General features: G+C 45.7%; 1 protein-coding gene across 6 annotated transcripts in view; it reads right to left on the bottom strand.

The window, feature by feature from the left end:
• Positions 1–15,858, bottom strand: part of WDFY4 (WDFY family member 4) — a 248,168-nt gene that overhangs the window by 58,069 nt on the left and 174,241 nt on the right. For all 6 annotated transcript variants that reach the window (XM_061405640.1, XM_061405641.1, XM_061405643.1 and 3 more), the window contains exons 44-47: positions 15,706–15,854; positions 12,066–12,186; positions 8,941–9,026; positions 7,430–7,492 (exon numbers count right to left, since the gene is read on the bottom strand). In XM_061405640.1, the coding sequence (XP_061261624.1) occupies positions 7,430–7,492; positions 8,941–9,026; positions 12,066–12,186; positions 15,706–15,854 (419 nt within the window). The remainder of the gene's footprint in view (positions 1–7,429; positions 7,493–8,940; positions 9,027–12,065; positions 12,187–15,705; positions 15,855–15,858) is intronic.

Genomic DNA, 15,858 nt, shown 5'->3' with positions numbered 1-15,858 from the left:
CAGTTTCTTTATTTGTAACAGCTGGAAACTAGAAACAAGCAAATTTCCCTCAATAGACAAGTGGTTAAACCAGCTCTGGTTATGAAGCATCTTCTACATTTTATTCCTCTTTCTTTTCTGTCAGGGAAAGGTTTACTCCACATCATGGAATACTACTCAATGATAAAAAGGAACATATGACATACACAAAGCTTGGGTGGATCTCAATGGCATTATTCTGAGTAAAAAAAAGGCCTAGTTCCAAAGGTCACATACTCTATGATTCCATTTATACAAAATTCTCTAAATGACAAAATGGTAGAGATGGAAAACAGACCAGCGGTTGCCAGGGGTTAGGGATGATGTTGGGTATTAGAGGGTGGGCATCACCATGAAGTGGTCACATAAGAGACGCCTTTGTGTAGATTCTCGTAACCACCACCACGATCAGCATCACGATTTCTCACATGATAAAATGACAAAGAACCATGCGAACATATTGTACTAACGTCACCTTCCTGGTTTTGAAACTGTACTAGAGTTTCATAAGATTTAACCGTTGGGGGGAATTTAAGTGAAGGCTGCACGAGTCTCTCTGTATTCCTTTTGCAACTTCCAGTGAATCTATAGCTCTTTTAAAATAAAAACATTTTAAAGATCATGTACACACTGCTATATTTAAAATAGATAACCAACAAAGACCTACTGCCCAGCACAGGGAGCTCAGCTCCATGTTATGTTCCGGTCTGGATGGGAGGGGGCTTGGGGGAGGATGGATGCCTGTATATGGATGGCTGAATCCCTTCACTGTCCACCTGAATCTACCACAGCATTGTTAATCAGCTGTACCCCAATACAAAATATTGTTGGTATTAAAAAATTAAAATTCAAAAACAAACAAAAAATCTTACAGCCTATATGAAGTGATAAACAGATCTTTGTATCTGCCAAGTGCTAACTTATGAGTAACTATTGGAGAAGGCAATGGCACCCCACTCCAGTACTCTTGCCTGGAAAATCCCATGGACAGAAGAGCCTGGTGGGCTGCAGTCCATGGGGTCGCAGAGAGTCGGACACGACTGAGCGACTTCACTTTCACTTTTTACTTTTCAGTTTGATGCATTGGAGAAGGAAATGGCAACCCACTCCAGTGTTCTTGCCTTGAGAATCCCAGGGACGGGGGAGCCTGGTGGGCTGCTGTCTATGGGGTCTCACAGAGTTGGACACGACTGAAGCGACTTAGCAGCAGCAGTAGCAGCAGCAGCAGCAGCATGGCAAGCTTAAAGTTCCTCAACCATCCCAAAGGGTTAAGGCATTTTAGGGGAAAAAGCACCTTAACTTCAGATCACTGGACTAATGCAAAATTATCCATGTTGATCTTATCCTTGAATATTTCTGAGAAAGATGTTAAAATAATAAAAAGACAATGCATGGCTTTTTGATCTGCACTCCAGATTTCCTGGTGGTGGTTAGGCACAAGCAGCAAATGGGGCGGGGGGACCGTGAGTCCTCAAGTGTTCCTTTCACACTTCTGGACTTTAACATACCTGTCTACTACCCCATGTGAGCAGCTGACCAGGTGAAGCTGGTTGGACAAAGGGGCCAGGCTTGGTGCAGAGAGAAGGACTTCAGTTAGACCTCTGCCTCAAAATAGGTCTGAGGTCATGGATAAGGACAGGGCTTCCAGGCGGCACTAGTGGTAAAGAACCTACCTGCCAATGCAGGAGACACACAAGACTTGGGTTTGATCCTTGAGTCAGGAAGATCACCAGGGGGAGGGCATGGCAACCCATTCCAGTATTCTTGCCTGGAGAATCCCATAGACAGAGGAGCCCGGCAGGCTATGGTCCGTAGGGTCACAAAGAGTCGGGCATGACTGAAGCATCTTAGCACACACGCATGCCTGGGTAAGAGTACAGCTAAGAGGAAATATGAACAAGAAAGACAAGGAGCAACAGAAACGGGGCCAAAACGAGGTGGGAGCAGCACCCGGGCAGAGCTCACCTCTGGTCACCGGGTTCCACTGCCCATTGCCCACTGAGCCAACCATGGGAGAAGCTCCACAACGCCAGGGCACTGGCTGTTCCCCGTGGTGCTTAGCTCACCTCTGGTTCTAGCGGTTCTGCTCTAACCCCGGGGTCTGAGTTGTGCAGCCCCTACTACTGGCCTCCTAGGCTGTGCTTCGCCAAGACGCCCACAGAGCATGTTTCTCCACTCAGTGATGGAGCTGAAGTTCTCTTTGTCAAAGTAACCATGCACATTACAGACTCTCAGCCTCCCAGTTGGTCATCAGTGACAACCTCTGGAGAGTAGTGACTGAAGCGGCAGAAATGGGAAGATGGAGTACTTGAAATTTAGCCTCCATGCTGCTAACAGTGATGCCCTGATTATCACGGAAGATCCTCTTCTTATGGGGATTTATAGCTTATGTTTGGTTTTCTAAGTTCTTTTCCTTTCATTATGTTTCAAAGATATTCTATGAAGGAAACTCATTCATTAAAGGAAATCTATACAGAACACTACTTACTTAACTGCAGAACTTCGTGCCAAAAAATGAATTTCATCCTAACCATTACATTTAAATTAGCTATAAAATTGAGAAAACCTTTCAGAATTTACAAATACAGTAAGGCCCCGAATACAAACCCCGCCTTACAACCAACAATTTCCTCCAGCCCAGGGACACTTTTGTCTTAATGGTGTGGCAAGTGAATATTTCAGACCTCAGGGACCATGGCTGTGGAAGGATGCCTCTAGCCCATTCAAAGACGTGTGTAGCGTGCAACAGAGATTTGAGAAAGAGGAAGAGCCGGACAGGCATCTGGCCCTTGTATTTCTCTGAGCTTTGTAAACTCTGAGCTCAATAGGAGCTGAGATCACCCCAGAAAGGAATGGAACTGAGCCAGATCATGTTAGCATCCCAAAGAAATGTCTGTACAGAAGAAGTCCAAATGCTAGGGCTCTATTTTTCAGTGAATCAATAGAGAAAATTATATTCTTCAGCGCTTTTTGTTCATTTTTTATAAACAAGGGAATTAACTTCTTTGTTATCCATGACCCTATTTATCAGTGCCAAAGGAAAGTATGTTCCAGAAAAAAAAGATGTCCTTCACACCATCTGTTTCTTATTATCTGTCACTGGGAAATGTTGTAACCTAGCACAGTTGCTTGGGTTTTCTTAGTTTCAGGACAATTACAGAAGCTAGATCACTTTGGGTACCTGATATCACATCTATGTTTTTGTCCTTTAAAGGCGTTTAGGGGTAATTCGTAAGGGATCATAATACCCCATATTTTGTTTTGAAACTATTTCCAGCCCTTTGTGGGAGGGCACAGATACCTTTAAGTATAAAGAAGTGTGTTTCTTCACATGTTTATTTCCTACGAGCTTCCCTTTCCCTGGAACTTCAGCTATCCTCACATCTGCCCACAGCCTGCCTGTGTTTAACATCGTGGACCTTTCTGGCCATCAGACACATGTCCAGGGGGGTCCAGTTGGCTTTATGTTGGAAACTCCTGTGTGCTTGCAGAGCCTTGGCCCCCACAGATGTCTGATTATGCCACCATGCTGCCTTCAGAATGGTCTACTCTTGTACAATGGGGAGACACAGATGGATTACTGATCCCAGGCTACCCTAGGTTTTGCAGGTTGGCAAAAAAGTTCATTTGGGCTTTTTGCACCATCTTAAGGAAAAACTCGAGTGAAATTTTTGGCCAATACAATATTTTCCATTTGGGATCCAAGTCTGTAGACCTTCCTTGGAATTCAGATATGGAGGCAGCCATTGTCACTGAGATTCCAGGCAAAATTCTCATACCCAAAAGATCTGGTTTCCTATACATGGGAGATGGTCTCTAGAGAGACCAAGCCAGTTATGAAGAGCTGGGGGTTGAAGATATAAAAACCTATAGGATAGCCAAGCATCCTGGACCAGGTGGAAACCCACAGAATGGACCATGCACCTCCTTCAGAGAAGAGAAAGTCACATTCACTAAAGCATCCATAGTGCAGCATTTTTAAAGACTTGGTGTGGAGACTGGGCATTATCCTTGGTAATCCAAATAAAAAATGGCCAAGTTCATTCCAGCCATAAGGCAATGGCTAGCCATGGCTTTCTAAGGCTGGGAGCCACCACTGCCTTCCCCTTTGAAACTCATGAAAGCCCCCTTTGGCTGGTAGGAGAAGGGCTGGGAGAGACTCAAAAGAGTTGAGAACACAGATGCCTATATTTAATCAATTGCTCTGTACACACACCCAAAATACACAGCAGTTGATTCTAAAACTAAGCAAAGGAATTACAATTTATCAAACACTTACTATGAGCCCAGATCAGGTTGATCCTTAAGCCCATGGCTGGCCTTAGCAGCACAGCTTCACCATGTGCCCTATCTGTTTGGGTGGTCCCAGAGCCTTGGACCTGCTCTCCAGCTTCCTCATTTTGTCAAAGCTCATCTTCCATGAGCTTAGGTATGTATTTCTCCAGAGCATCTCTGCCTTGAATTTCAAAGCACATATCCAATAACCTGAATGACATCTCCACCTGGATAGCTGACAGGCATCTCAAAATTAACACATCCAATATTGAGCCCCTGATATCTACTACTTCCCCAAAGTAGCTTTTCCTGTGGTCTTCCCCATTTCATCTTCCAATTGCTCAAGCCCCAGTGCTTGGTCTTATCCTTAAGCACTTTCCCTCATATACATATAAGCCACCCACAATTGACTTGTCAACAAATCCACCAGATGTGCCTTCAGTCATGTCCACACATGTCCAAAATCTGAGCGCTTCACACCATCTTTACAGCCACCCACCCCAATCCAAGCCATCACCATCTCTCTTTTTTTTTTAATTTATTTATTTTAATTGGAGGCTAATTATTTTACAATATTGTAGTGGTTTTGCCATATATTGACATGAATCTGCCATGGGTGTACATGTGTTCCCCATCCTGAACCCCCCTCTCACCTCCCTCCCCATCCCATCCCTCAGGGTTATCCCAGTGCACCAGCCCTGAGCACCCTGTCTCATGCATCTAACCTGGACTGGCAATCTGTTTCACATATGATAATATACATGTTTCAGGGCTATTCTCTCAAATTGTCCCACCCTCGCCTTCTCCCACAGAGTCCAAAAGACTGTTCTGTACATCTGTGTCTCTTTTTCTGTCTCGCATACAGGGTCATCATTACCATCATTCTAAATTCCATATATATGCCTTAATATACTGTATTGGTGTTTTTCTTTCTGGCTTACTTCACTCTGTATATTATAGTTTCATCCACCTCATTAGAACTGATTCAAATGTATTCTTTTTAATGGCTGAGTAATACTCCATTGTGTATATGTACCACAGCTTTCTTATCCATTCATCTGCTGATGGGCATCTAGGTTGCTTCCATGTCCTGGCTATTATAAACAGTGCTGCGATGAACACTGGGGTACACGTGTCTCTTTCCCTTCTGGTTTCCTTGTTGTGTATGCCCAGCAGTGGGATTTCTGGGTCATATGGCAGTTTTATTTCCAGTTTTTTAAGGAATCTCCACACTGTTCTCCATAGTGGCTGTACTAGTTTGCATTCCCACCAACAGTGTAAGAGGGTTCCCTTTTCTCCACACCCTCTCCAGCATTTATTGCTTGTAGACTTTGGATCGCAGCCATTCTGACTGGTGTGAAATGGTACCTCATTGTGGTTTTGATTTGCATTTCTCTGATAATGAGTGATGTTGAGCATCTTTTCATGTGTTTGTTAGCCACCTGTATGTCTTCTTTGGAGAAATGTCTGTTAGGTTCTTTGGCCCATTTTTCGATTGGGTGGTTTATTTTTCTGGAATTGAGCTGTGGAGTTGCTTGTATATTTTTGAGATTAATTCTTTGTCAGTTGCTTGGTTTGCTATTATTTTCTCCCATTCTGAAGGCTGTCTTTTTACCTTGTTTATAGTTTCCTTTGATGTGCAGAAGCTTTTAAGTTTAATTAGGTCCCATTTGTTTATTTTTGCTTTTATTTCCATTACTCTGGGAGGTGGGTCATAGAGGATCCTGCTGTGATTTATGTCAGAGAGTGTTTTGCCTATGTTCTCCTCTAGGACTTTCATAGTTTCTGGTCTTACATTTAGATCTTTAATCCATTTTGAGTTTATTTTTGTGTATGGCATCACCATCTCTTATCTGCGTTACTACAAGAGTTTCCTAACAAATCTTTCAGCTTCTGCCTTTGACCTACTGTGTTCTATTCTCGACAGAAGACAAAATAAGTCTTTGAAAATATAAGTTAGGTCACAAGATCCCGCCAATGCTTCCCGTTTACTCAGAGTAAAAGCTGACACCATCAGCGTGAGCCCCTAGGGGCTCATGAGCCCCAAGAGCTCTGTCACCTCTCTTGTCTCTGTTCCCACGGACTCTCTGCACCCCAACCACTACGGCCCCAGCCAAGCCCATTTCACCACCCTCGAGGTCCTTGCTCTTCCTTTGGCTTACAATGTTTTCTTCAGTTTTCTGAATAACTTGTCTCCCCACTTCGTTCAAGTCTTAATTCAAATATTAACTTTCTTGAAGAGGGCTTTCCCTATCCTCCTAAGATTTCAAACCCTCCTATGCTTTCAAAACCAGCTAGTTTTATACATGTCACTCTCTAACATGCTTTACATTTCACTCATTTTGCTTCCTTTCTCATAAGAATGTAAACACAATAAATGGGCAGATTTCGAGTATTTTCCATGTTCCTCTGTCAAGCAACAAGTACCAGACATAACAAGCCATGGATACATAATTGTGAATGACTTGATGACACCCATTCCATAGTCATTATAAATATTCTCAACACAACTCCCCTTGGCCCGAAGCCTACATAATCCTAGAGAAAACCAGCAACCACCATCCTTTTCCTATTCCCCTTCCTAACTGAAATAAAAGCACCTACTGATCCAGCACTGGCTTCCAGAGAATATGGTACTTGTAAAGGGGGGCCTGGGGAAGGGGCTGTGAGCATTTAAAGATGCTCCATCTCATAGATTCACAAATGAGTGTCTGATTCGCATGTCAGCATACATTTATTTATTTACCTTCTGAGATTTCAGAGTCTCGGATAGAAAGGACCGACCTGGGACTGCTCACACCCCAGCACGCAGCCCTGACACCAAGGTTGGGCCTAGGTTGACACATCTATGGGAACCCTGTCCACACCCACCGCAGGCGGAGGGCAGCTTTCTGCCACTTTGGTTTGAACAAGCCACAGAGCACCTGGGACCTCAAGTCTCTGGAAGTTTCACTGGCAGAGGGAACCACAGGAGGACGCAGGCTGCACGGGGAAGGGAGGGTGAAAGATTAAGTGGCCCGCAGACTGCCGCGCTCTCTGCATGCCTTCTTAGGAGGATCAGGAAAACAAAGAAAATCAGGGCAAGGCCAGCACCTCGCCCAGAGCGCGTGGTTGGCCTCCCCCCTGAACCTGTTACCTTAGATTGAGCGCGTCCTCCGTGAAGCCTTTTCCTTTCAAGCTGGGTTGGAAAGAGCAGAAGCTAGACAAAAAGGGAAAGGATTATGCTATCAGCAGTCAGGACCCTTCCACCACCAGGAAAATATTTTTGGAAGCAGGCTAGAGATCAGGTTCATTCTTGCCCTTCCAGTGAACCCCATCTGTGCCCAGATCTGGGTGTACCTCTGAGGCATCCCATTAGCACCCTCTGCCATTAGATGCTCTGGTCTAAATAATGGCAATGATAACAATAAAACAGTGGTTGCAATCAAAATTACGTGTTTTAGAGACCTCCTCTGGGCTGGGCACAGGCATTTCCATTGCTGATTTCAGCCACCACTGCGGTACTCCAGGGACAGGTGCCATCTTGCTTTAATGCTCCTTGAACAAGGGTGGGGCATGGTTGGTGCCATCCACTGCCTGAGCTATGGATGTAGAAGACTTCCAGCTCAACTGTGAAAAACTTCGTGCAGTACAAAGAAATCATAAGGGAACCTGAACGTGAGGTTCAGCGCTGCCTGTCTACTTCATCAGTTTGGTTTAAAATGGAACTTGAAGATGTTTTAGGAGGCGATATAACAGCAGTCCTTGGAAGAGCCTCAGAGGGAGAATCACAGTCAGTGGAGATGTGCCCAGAGCTGGCTCAGATGGCCTCTCCGCAAGAGTTGTTTTCTCCACTCTGGCCCTGTCCTTGGGACCCAGCAGCTGGTCCTGGTGCCAGCAGGAAGGTAAGGCTTGAATCTCTGAGCGCAAAATGGCCTGGAACATGCAGGCCAGGGGTGTCAAATCTCACCTCAGGACTTTTAGCCCTAAGTGGAGCTGAATATGACCACTCCTCTTTTAACCCAGCTGCTATGACATCTGTTCATGGCTAGGAATCTGCCTTTTGACCCCTTCTAGATTCTTTGCACATTCACATATCTCTAACTTTAATAATATAAATATAAAATTTAAGATCTAGCTTAAATTTCTTAGATTGATTAATCTCTTTGGAGAACGTTAAGTTAAACCAAGACAGTATGCTTCTCTCTTTAAGAAAAAAAGATGTTCCGTGCAGAAGTGGGAAATCAGTTGTTAGGAATTCTTTCCAATGAAATATGAAGTCAGAGCAAATAAAATTGGCAACTGGGATCAAAAAGAAAGATTAAGCCAAAAAAAAAATTACTTGGAAAATTAAAAAATAAAGCCAGAAAATTCTGGAAGATGCATTAAATATGTTGTGTCTGCACATTTTTTTTCCTTCCTTCAGTTTTTACTGGCCCAAATTACTTCAGTTCATGAAATGGAGTCTGTTCCCCAGGATCGAGAGAAGGAGCTTTTATGGTTTTCTCTTTACTCTGTTCCATAGCTCAAGAGTTTGGGTAAGTTCTTTCTCGAGTCTAACCTAAACCCTGCTCACTGTGGGTGGAGAACAATCTCCTGAGAACACAGCTGTTTTTTTGCTGTTGGTTCCTGATCAGTTTCCTTAGCAGAGGATTTTCAAACTCTTACCTTTTGAATACCTTACTCCGATCACTGTTGTGGAAGACAAGAAACTTGGAATATCCATTTTGGAAAAAGACCTCCAGGGCAATGTCCTATAAAGAGAAGCCCCTTTTACTGCTCTGAAGTTTCCTAGGATGGATAAAGACCTCCCTCCCCGCATGCCGCACCCCCCTGCTGCTACCCCGCTTCACAGCCAATGCAACAGAGCCATGGTTGTGGGCCATCTGGGACTCTATGTCAGGTGTGGAAGGATTTCAGTCTAAAATGGACCCAGAGACATGGAAAATAGAACTTCAGAACTGAGAGACTGATTTTCCATAGATGCTTAATTGGCGGAAGATGGAGACTTACCTCCTAAGTAATGAACATCCACAAAGACTCTCTCCCTTCTGCAACCAATGAACTTATTGCCTGGACTCTGAGTGGACACGCCCACCTTGTACTCTTTGCCAGTAGACAGATACAGCTAACCTCAAACCCGCAACCCATTAGCCTGTAGCTCACAAAAGCCTGCCTTTCCTCAGTGGTTATTCCCCTGTTATTTTTGAATCAACTCAATTTCCGGTAAATTCAAGCTTGCCTCAGTTACGTCTTTATTTAGGTTGACAAAGGCAACCCTTCCTAGTTAGTCCTTCCAACCTCCTACAGGGGATATGAAGACTTTGGTAACAGTAATGAACTGCAGTCTTCACAGAGTAAGTAGGAGGGCAGGAGATCTCAGCATTCCTTTGACTGAAGAAGGGAACAAGAGCCCAACTCACAGGAATAGCGAGAAGGGGACAAAGAGAGGAAAATGCCCAATGACATCTTCAGACACTTCTTCTCCTGAGTCAAGGGTTTCACTTCCTGAACTGAAGGATCATCTTACCAGAAACACTAGGGGAGCTGCTTGAGTGAGTGGATGCAAGCCTTAATCTGGGCAGCATCCTATGCTGACCTGCAGACTTGAGGCACAGGGGCTTTGCCAAATGCACTTGGCTGAGCCATTTTGATGTGGCCACATGAGATAGCAATGTCACTTCAAGGGTATTTTGTTGACACCTATGAACCTGGCTGCCTTCCTTTTTCCTTTCTTAGACTTGGAATAGCGATAGAGTGAGCCCACATGTAGCATGAAGCTCAGGGAGGAGGGGGGTCAGGGAGAGAATGAAGCTCAGGGATGAGGGGGTGCAGGGAGAGAATGCTCAGTGCTTGAGGAAGGGCCTGGGAGAGATGAGGTCCGAGCAAGGAGGGAGCGATAGCGAGGGTGAGGGTCAGACTCAGATGGGTGCTGCATCAGCAGTCAGGTCCTGCTCCTTCCTGGCTGAAGCGAGTTCTCAACGTTCAGTTCATCAGACTTCTGAGCAGAGGGAAAGTCTCTGCAGATGTACAGAAGAGCCTCAGATTTTTTCCTACATACAGAAGTATAAATAATGTGCAAATAGATGATGAACACAGACTCTGTGGCGCCCATGACTTGCCCCAGCAACCTCAAGTGCCCAGGCTCTGACTTCCTTCTGGGAGAACCTACGGCTGGGCACATGGAGGCCTTGCACACGAAGCTCTCCCAGCGCCACCTGGACATGCTCACACAGCCTCCCACTTCTGGCTTCCACTACTGTCCTGCTAACCAGCCCTCTGGAAACACTCTCTTTGTACTGGGGAGAAAGACACTCACTTACTGATACCTAGTTGCTACTATGTGTAACATGTAAATAGACACACAATTACTAAAAAAAATAATTTCTGAGTACTTGCTATGTGCTCAAAATGTGCTATATTATGTAATAGTGGAAAAGACAAGAGGTGGTGGCTGTTCACTGGAGAGGAATCGAAGCCCAGAGGTGCCTGACTGTGCAGAGCCATGCTCAGGACCGGGCCCAAGCTGGCCCTGGTCAGAACCATCAGCACAGGGCCTCCTCCACCCACCCCTTTCTGGCTCACTCTCTGAGAAGAGCACTGAGGGCTGGCAAAACGAGAACCAACGCTTTGTGGGCAAAAGCAGCAGAGAAGGAAGGAGAGGGAAAGAGTCAGTCAGAGCCAACAGCTTGCCGGATACTTGTGTGTGAAGGCAGCTGATCCTCCCCAGAATGAGCCCCTCTGAAGGGCTCCCTTAAGCTTTAGCTTCAAAGAATAATAATAATATAAATAACAATGAGGCCTCCAGCAGGAGGGTTAAGAGATGAAGAAGTTTGCAAATGAAAGGTAACTTATTCTGTGCCAGAGGGCGAGCACTGTTTTGCTGGCCTATGCAGAAGAGACCCTGCAGAGAGAATGGGGGAAGGGGCCTGGGCCCCTCCCCGCCCACGAGGTGGTCCCTCATCTCTTCCTCTGCCAGGTGTTGGGAGGCCCTTGGGCACAGTTGCAGCTTTGCTACTGCAGAGGTCGGGCTGCTGAGGGCAAGATGTGTTTGAGGCCAGTGGGAACCCCAGAGCTGTTCCTCCCTTTGCCACTGAGGTGATGCTTCTAACCCAGGTGCTGGCCTCCAACGTAGGGGATGAGAAGTATTTGGTTGTGACTCAGTGACAACAGAAGCCTGCCTCTGGAAGGAGTCCGCTCTGTTTAGCAGCCGGATGAGCCCTTGAATACACTAGACAAGGTTCTGGGATCCTGGTTGGAGGGGACAATCAGGAGATCTCTAAATCACCTGGCCCAGGAAATGATGGAGCTTGAAGGTAGATGAAGACTTGAGGAGGGCAGAGGGTAGAGGCAGTAGCCTGAGGAGGTGTCCCTGTGGTCTGAACAGGGAAGACTGGCACTCAGCTCTCAGTCATCAGCTCTGCCATCAGGCAATGGAGCTGCCCCGTCCTGTATTCCTGAGTCTCCGGGCAGCTCTGGGGCATGTCAAGGGGAAAATAAAGCAAAGAGGCTGGCTCCTAAGTGACATGGTAAGAGAGAGAAGGGCCCAGTGGCCAAATGGCAGGGACTGGGGAGAGGGTGGAGCAGAGGGCAGAACTCGGTCCCAGCCGGGGGACCAGCCCAACACAAGCCAGGGGAACTCACGGGTGTCCCAAAGGGCCCTGGGCTGTGCGGTCAAGAAGGTGCGCCCCTCCCGTCCAGATGGGGCCTCGGTGGCACCCGAACCGCCATCAGGTCTTAGGGTGAGGGTTAGGGAAGGGATGGTCCTTCCTCCGGGCCCTCCCAGGTCTCACCTGCAGGAGGAAGCGGGCCTGCCGGAGCTCCCTGAGGTCGCCGTAGCTGTGGCGCTGGCACGAGTAATGGTCAGAGGACCTGTCTTTGCTGCACATGTTGAAGATGAATGGGTCGCTAATGCTGGAAGGAAAGCAATACGTGCAGTGAGAGAGGGTGTCCCGTGGGGGCTTGCTCACCTGCCTGAACCTGCGTTTCTGGAACACATCGGGGGATGTGCCAGCACCCACTTACCTGATAACCCCTGTCTGTGTCAGCCCCGCGCTGAGGAGTAATATGGGACGTTGGCTTCGCCAGAGGAGGCGACACAAGGCAAGGGATCGCCTTCAGGACAGACAGTGACACAGGGCGCAGAGCGCAAGTGTGAGAAGGCTCTCTGGGTATCGGGGCCAGAAATGGGTTGGTGATGCGGTGGGGGAAACGTGAAAGAGATGTGTAGTTAGGTATGGACAAATTTCAAGTTCCCGAAAAATGAGGCAGAAAGATGAAGAGCCTCCACTAAACAGTCCCTGTTCAACATGGTCTCGGACAACATGGTCATAGTGTAACTTTTAATATGATATTCTTAATTAGGGAAATCACAGGACACTAAATGATAATCATGATATTGATTGACTGGGTCTTTGGTAGTAGAAGTGGATTTCAGATGAAAACATTGATTTGTCCCACATTTGTATGGGACAAATCCAATTACCAGTTTATACCTGGAATTTGCACCCAAATCATCTGCTAGATCGCAAACTCTTTACCAGACTCAGCCCTCATCTGACTGAGCTGTGTATCTGTGGAGTCTACCCCAGTGCTAGTATAAGGAAGACTTTCAATAAGTATTTGTTGAATGAAATTAAACAGAGAGCTGATGCCTTAAAACTGCTGACTAAAAGCACCGATCATAAAAAGCCAGTTGGATGGTTTGGATTCCCACCTAATGAATCAAACGCTACATCTTGTGAGCTTGGCCGCCACTGTTATCGGTTGAATTGTGTCCCCCAGAAGATGAGGCTGACGTCCTAATCCCCGGTACTTCAGAATGTAACTTTACTTTGGTAAATAACAGAGGTAATAAAGTGAGGTCATGAAGACAAATCCTGATCCAGTAAGACTAGTATCCTCCAATAAAAGGGAAACTTGGTCATGGACACAGACACACACAGGGAGAAGATGGCCATGTGGCTGGAGAGATGTGTCTACAAGCCTAGGACCATCAGGGACGGCCAGGAAACACTCGCAGCTTGGAGAGGCGAGGAAGGATCCTCCCCTACAGCTGTAGAGGGAGCACGGCCCTGCTGTCACCTTGATCTCAGACTTCTGGCTTCCAGAATTGAGGGATAATAAATTTCTCTTCTTTAAGAAGCCACCCAGTTTTTGATACTTTGTACAACAGCCCAGAAAACTGGTTACACAGAAAACACAGTTACCTATTCAGCCAAGAAGGAATCTCCCTCAAAGCAAAATATAACCTTCTGGAAAGGGTCTTGCTTTCTGAGGAAAGTTACAAAGTACCTGAGTGCAATAGCTGCTGGAGGATTGGCAGCTTCTTGAGTTTTATTTGGGATTTTTTATGGTACATCAGGGAGTCTCTTTCAAGGTCTAAGGCTGAACTATACTCAAATTGATGGCAGTCTTTTAGAGAAACATTTCAGAGTTGACTTAGCTTTATTTTTAACTGGCTTATTTATATATCTTCCTTAGTCTCCATGGTCAAAATAAGACTTAATCTCTATTGATCTCACAGGATCTAATGGCCCATCTCTGAGAACCACATCTCCACAAGAGCCAGCATTTTCTTCAGGTAGTAGACAAGGGCTCAGAGAGAAAACACTGCCTGCTTAACAAACACTTGTTCGAGGTATGGTGACTAAAATCACCCATGCAATTCTAAGGTAGTTAAATATTCTCACTATCTCCTACTTCCTTTCTAGAAAAGGACATTCCCAGACTTGAGTGCATCCAACCTAACAACTGGGTTTCTATTAAAAGTGCAGATATCGTCAATTGGATCATGATTATATGCACCTCATAAACACAATTTAGCTAATCAATAAGATCGTATCCAACACTAACCAGAGGAGGAGAGTGAAGCAGTGGATTATGCGAGTCGTTTCATGGGCACTCCATGCACATATGTGGAGTAGAAAAGCTTTCATCAGCTCTCAGGCGAGTCTGCAGACCCATTGTCCGTATTGATCAGTATCAATAAAACATGAGGAATAAAATGAGATGAGTGTGCCAAGTATTAATTATGTGCCTGCCTTGAAAAAGCATAGAAGATTCACTGCAATCGGTGAACATTTGGTATGGATAAAAGATGGAAGTTAGCAGAGAGAAGAAGGCCAAGCATTTTAAAACAAACCTAAATCAAAGTGGGGTGGGCTGACATCTATCCTTCCACAATCCTTAAATTCTTGCTTCTTCACATAGGCTGGAAATAATATGATACCTGGGAGTTAAAATTCTTGCTCATTGGCAGGTAAGACTCTGGTTCCTCCATCAATAGTTTTAAATAGTGGTTCTCAAAGTGTGATCCCAGACCAGTGGCAGGAGCATTAGCTGCGAATTTGGTAAAATCTTAGGCCCTAGCCCAGATCTACCAACTTAGAAACTGGGATGATGGCGGGTCCCAGAAGTCTATGTTATCAAGTCCTCCAGGCGAGTCAATGTAATTTAGCTTGAGAGCCACTGGGCTAAGAGGTTATCTTGTCATCACTTGAGCCTTGGATAACTAGAAAAGAAATTGGCATCTAAATTTCTTCACAAGTGATGAAAACATACATCTGACAATATCTAGCAAAAGTGCAAACACAATCAATTTGGTTTTGAAAGGCCGTACTCCATAAACACTGGAGAATTATTCAGTAAGGGCCGATCGAACCCAAATACACCAACTATCAATACATATGATCCTAGAGAAGAACCTCAGCATTTCCTGCCAAAGATCTCTGGTATTAGTTGGTATAAAAATGACTTCAAATTTCTACCCAAATTTCACTCATCCTTCAAGACCCAAATCTTAGCTCACTTCTCCACGTAGCTGTCCCTCCCCATACCAGCCCGTGTCCTCTCTCCAAGTGTGAACCCTGAAGAGTCCTCGCAGAACATGCATTTTGTCGCTTGGTGATAGTGTGCTCCAAACTCTTTCCAAAAGAACCTGCATATGCTGGTGATTGTATTACGGGCCTTGCGGGGATAAAGAGGCAGTGCCTGATGTCTTGCATAAGGATGAACAAGCAAGACATTGTTGACTCGGTTATACATAAATATACATTATTTTTCAGCAATATTTAACACAAAATTGTAAATCAACTATACTCCGATTTAAAAAAAAGTTGTTGAATAGGTACGCTGATGGGACTGGATTCTATTCTCCAAACAACCTGAAGAGCGATCCCTTTTGTCCTGTGGTGCATTTCATGGCAGGAGAACCCGAGCAGCTGCTGTATGCTTAACTGCTCCAGATTTTAGCTTTGGGGAATCCTAGTCATGGATGCCTGTGCCTAAGGTTCTTCTGTTTTATCTCATGGCTCAGTTTCAGGCCCAAACCCGAGCCCATAGGAAGGAAAAGGTGGGAGGCATAGGCATGGGGCAGCTGAGAAGGCGGCGTGGGGTCAGGGCAGAGTCTGCCAGGACTGGAGGGGCACTCACTTGGATAGGCAGTGGCGGGTGCAGTAGACATCACCCACGGGAGACAGCGTGAAGTTCTCGCAGATGTACAAGTGCTGCTGGCCGAAGAGCAGGAGCCCTTCGCAGACCAGGTGGCCCTGCACGATGACCACAGAGTACTTCTGCGTCACCTGC

The sequence above is a fragment of the Bos javanicus genome, chromosome 28 (assembly GCF_032452875.1).
Source record: "Bos javanicus breed banteng chromosome 28, ARS-OSU_banteng_1.0, whole genome shotgun sequence".
NCBI lineage: Eukaryota > Metazoa > Chordata > Mammalia > Artiodactyla > Bovidae > Bos > Bos javanicus.
Note: the sequence above shows the minus strand (reverse complement) of the source record. Positions and strands in the feature narration are given on the sequence as shown.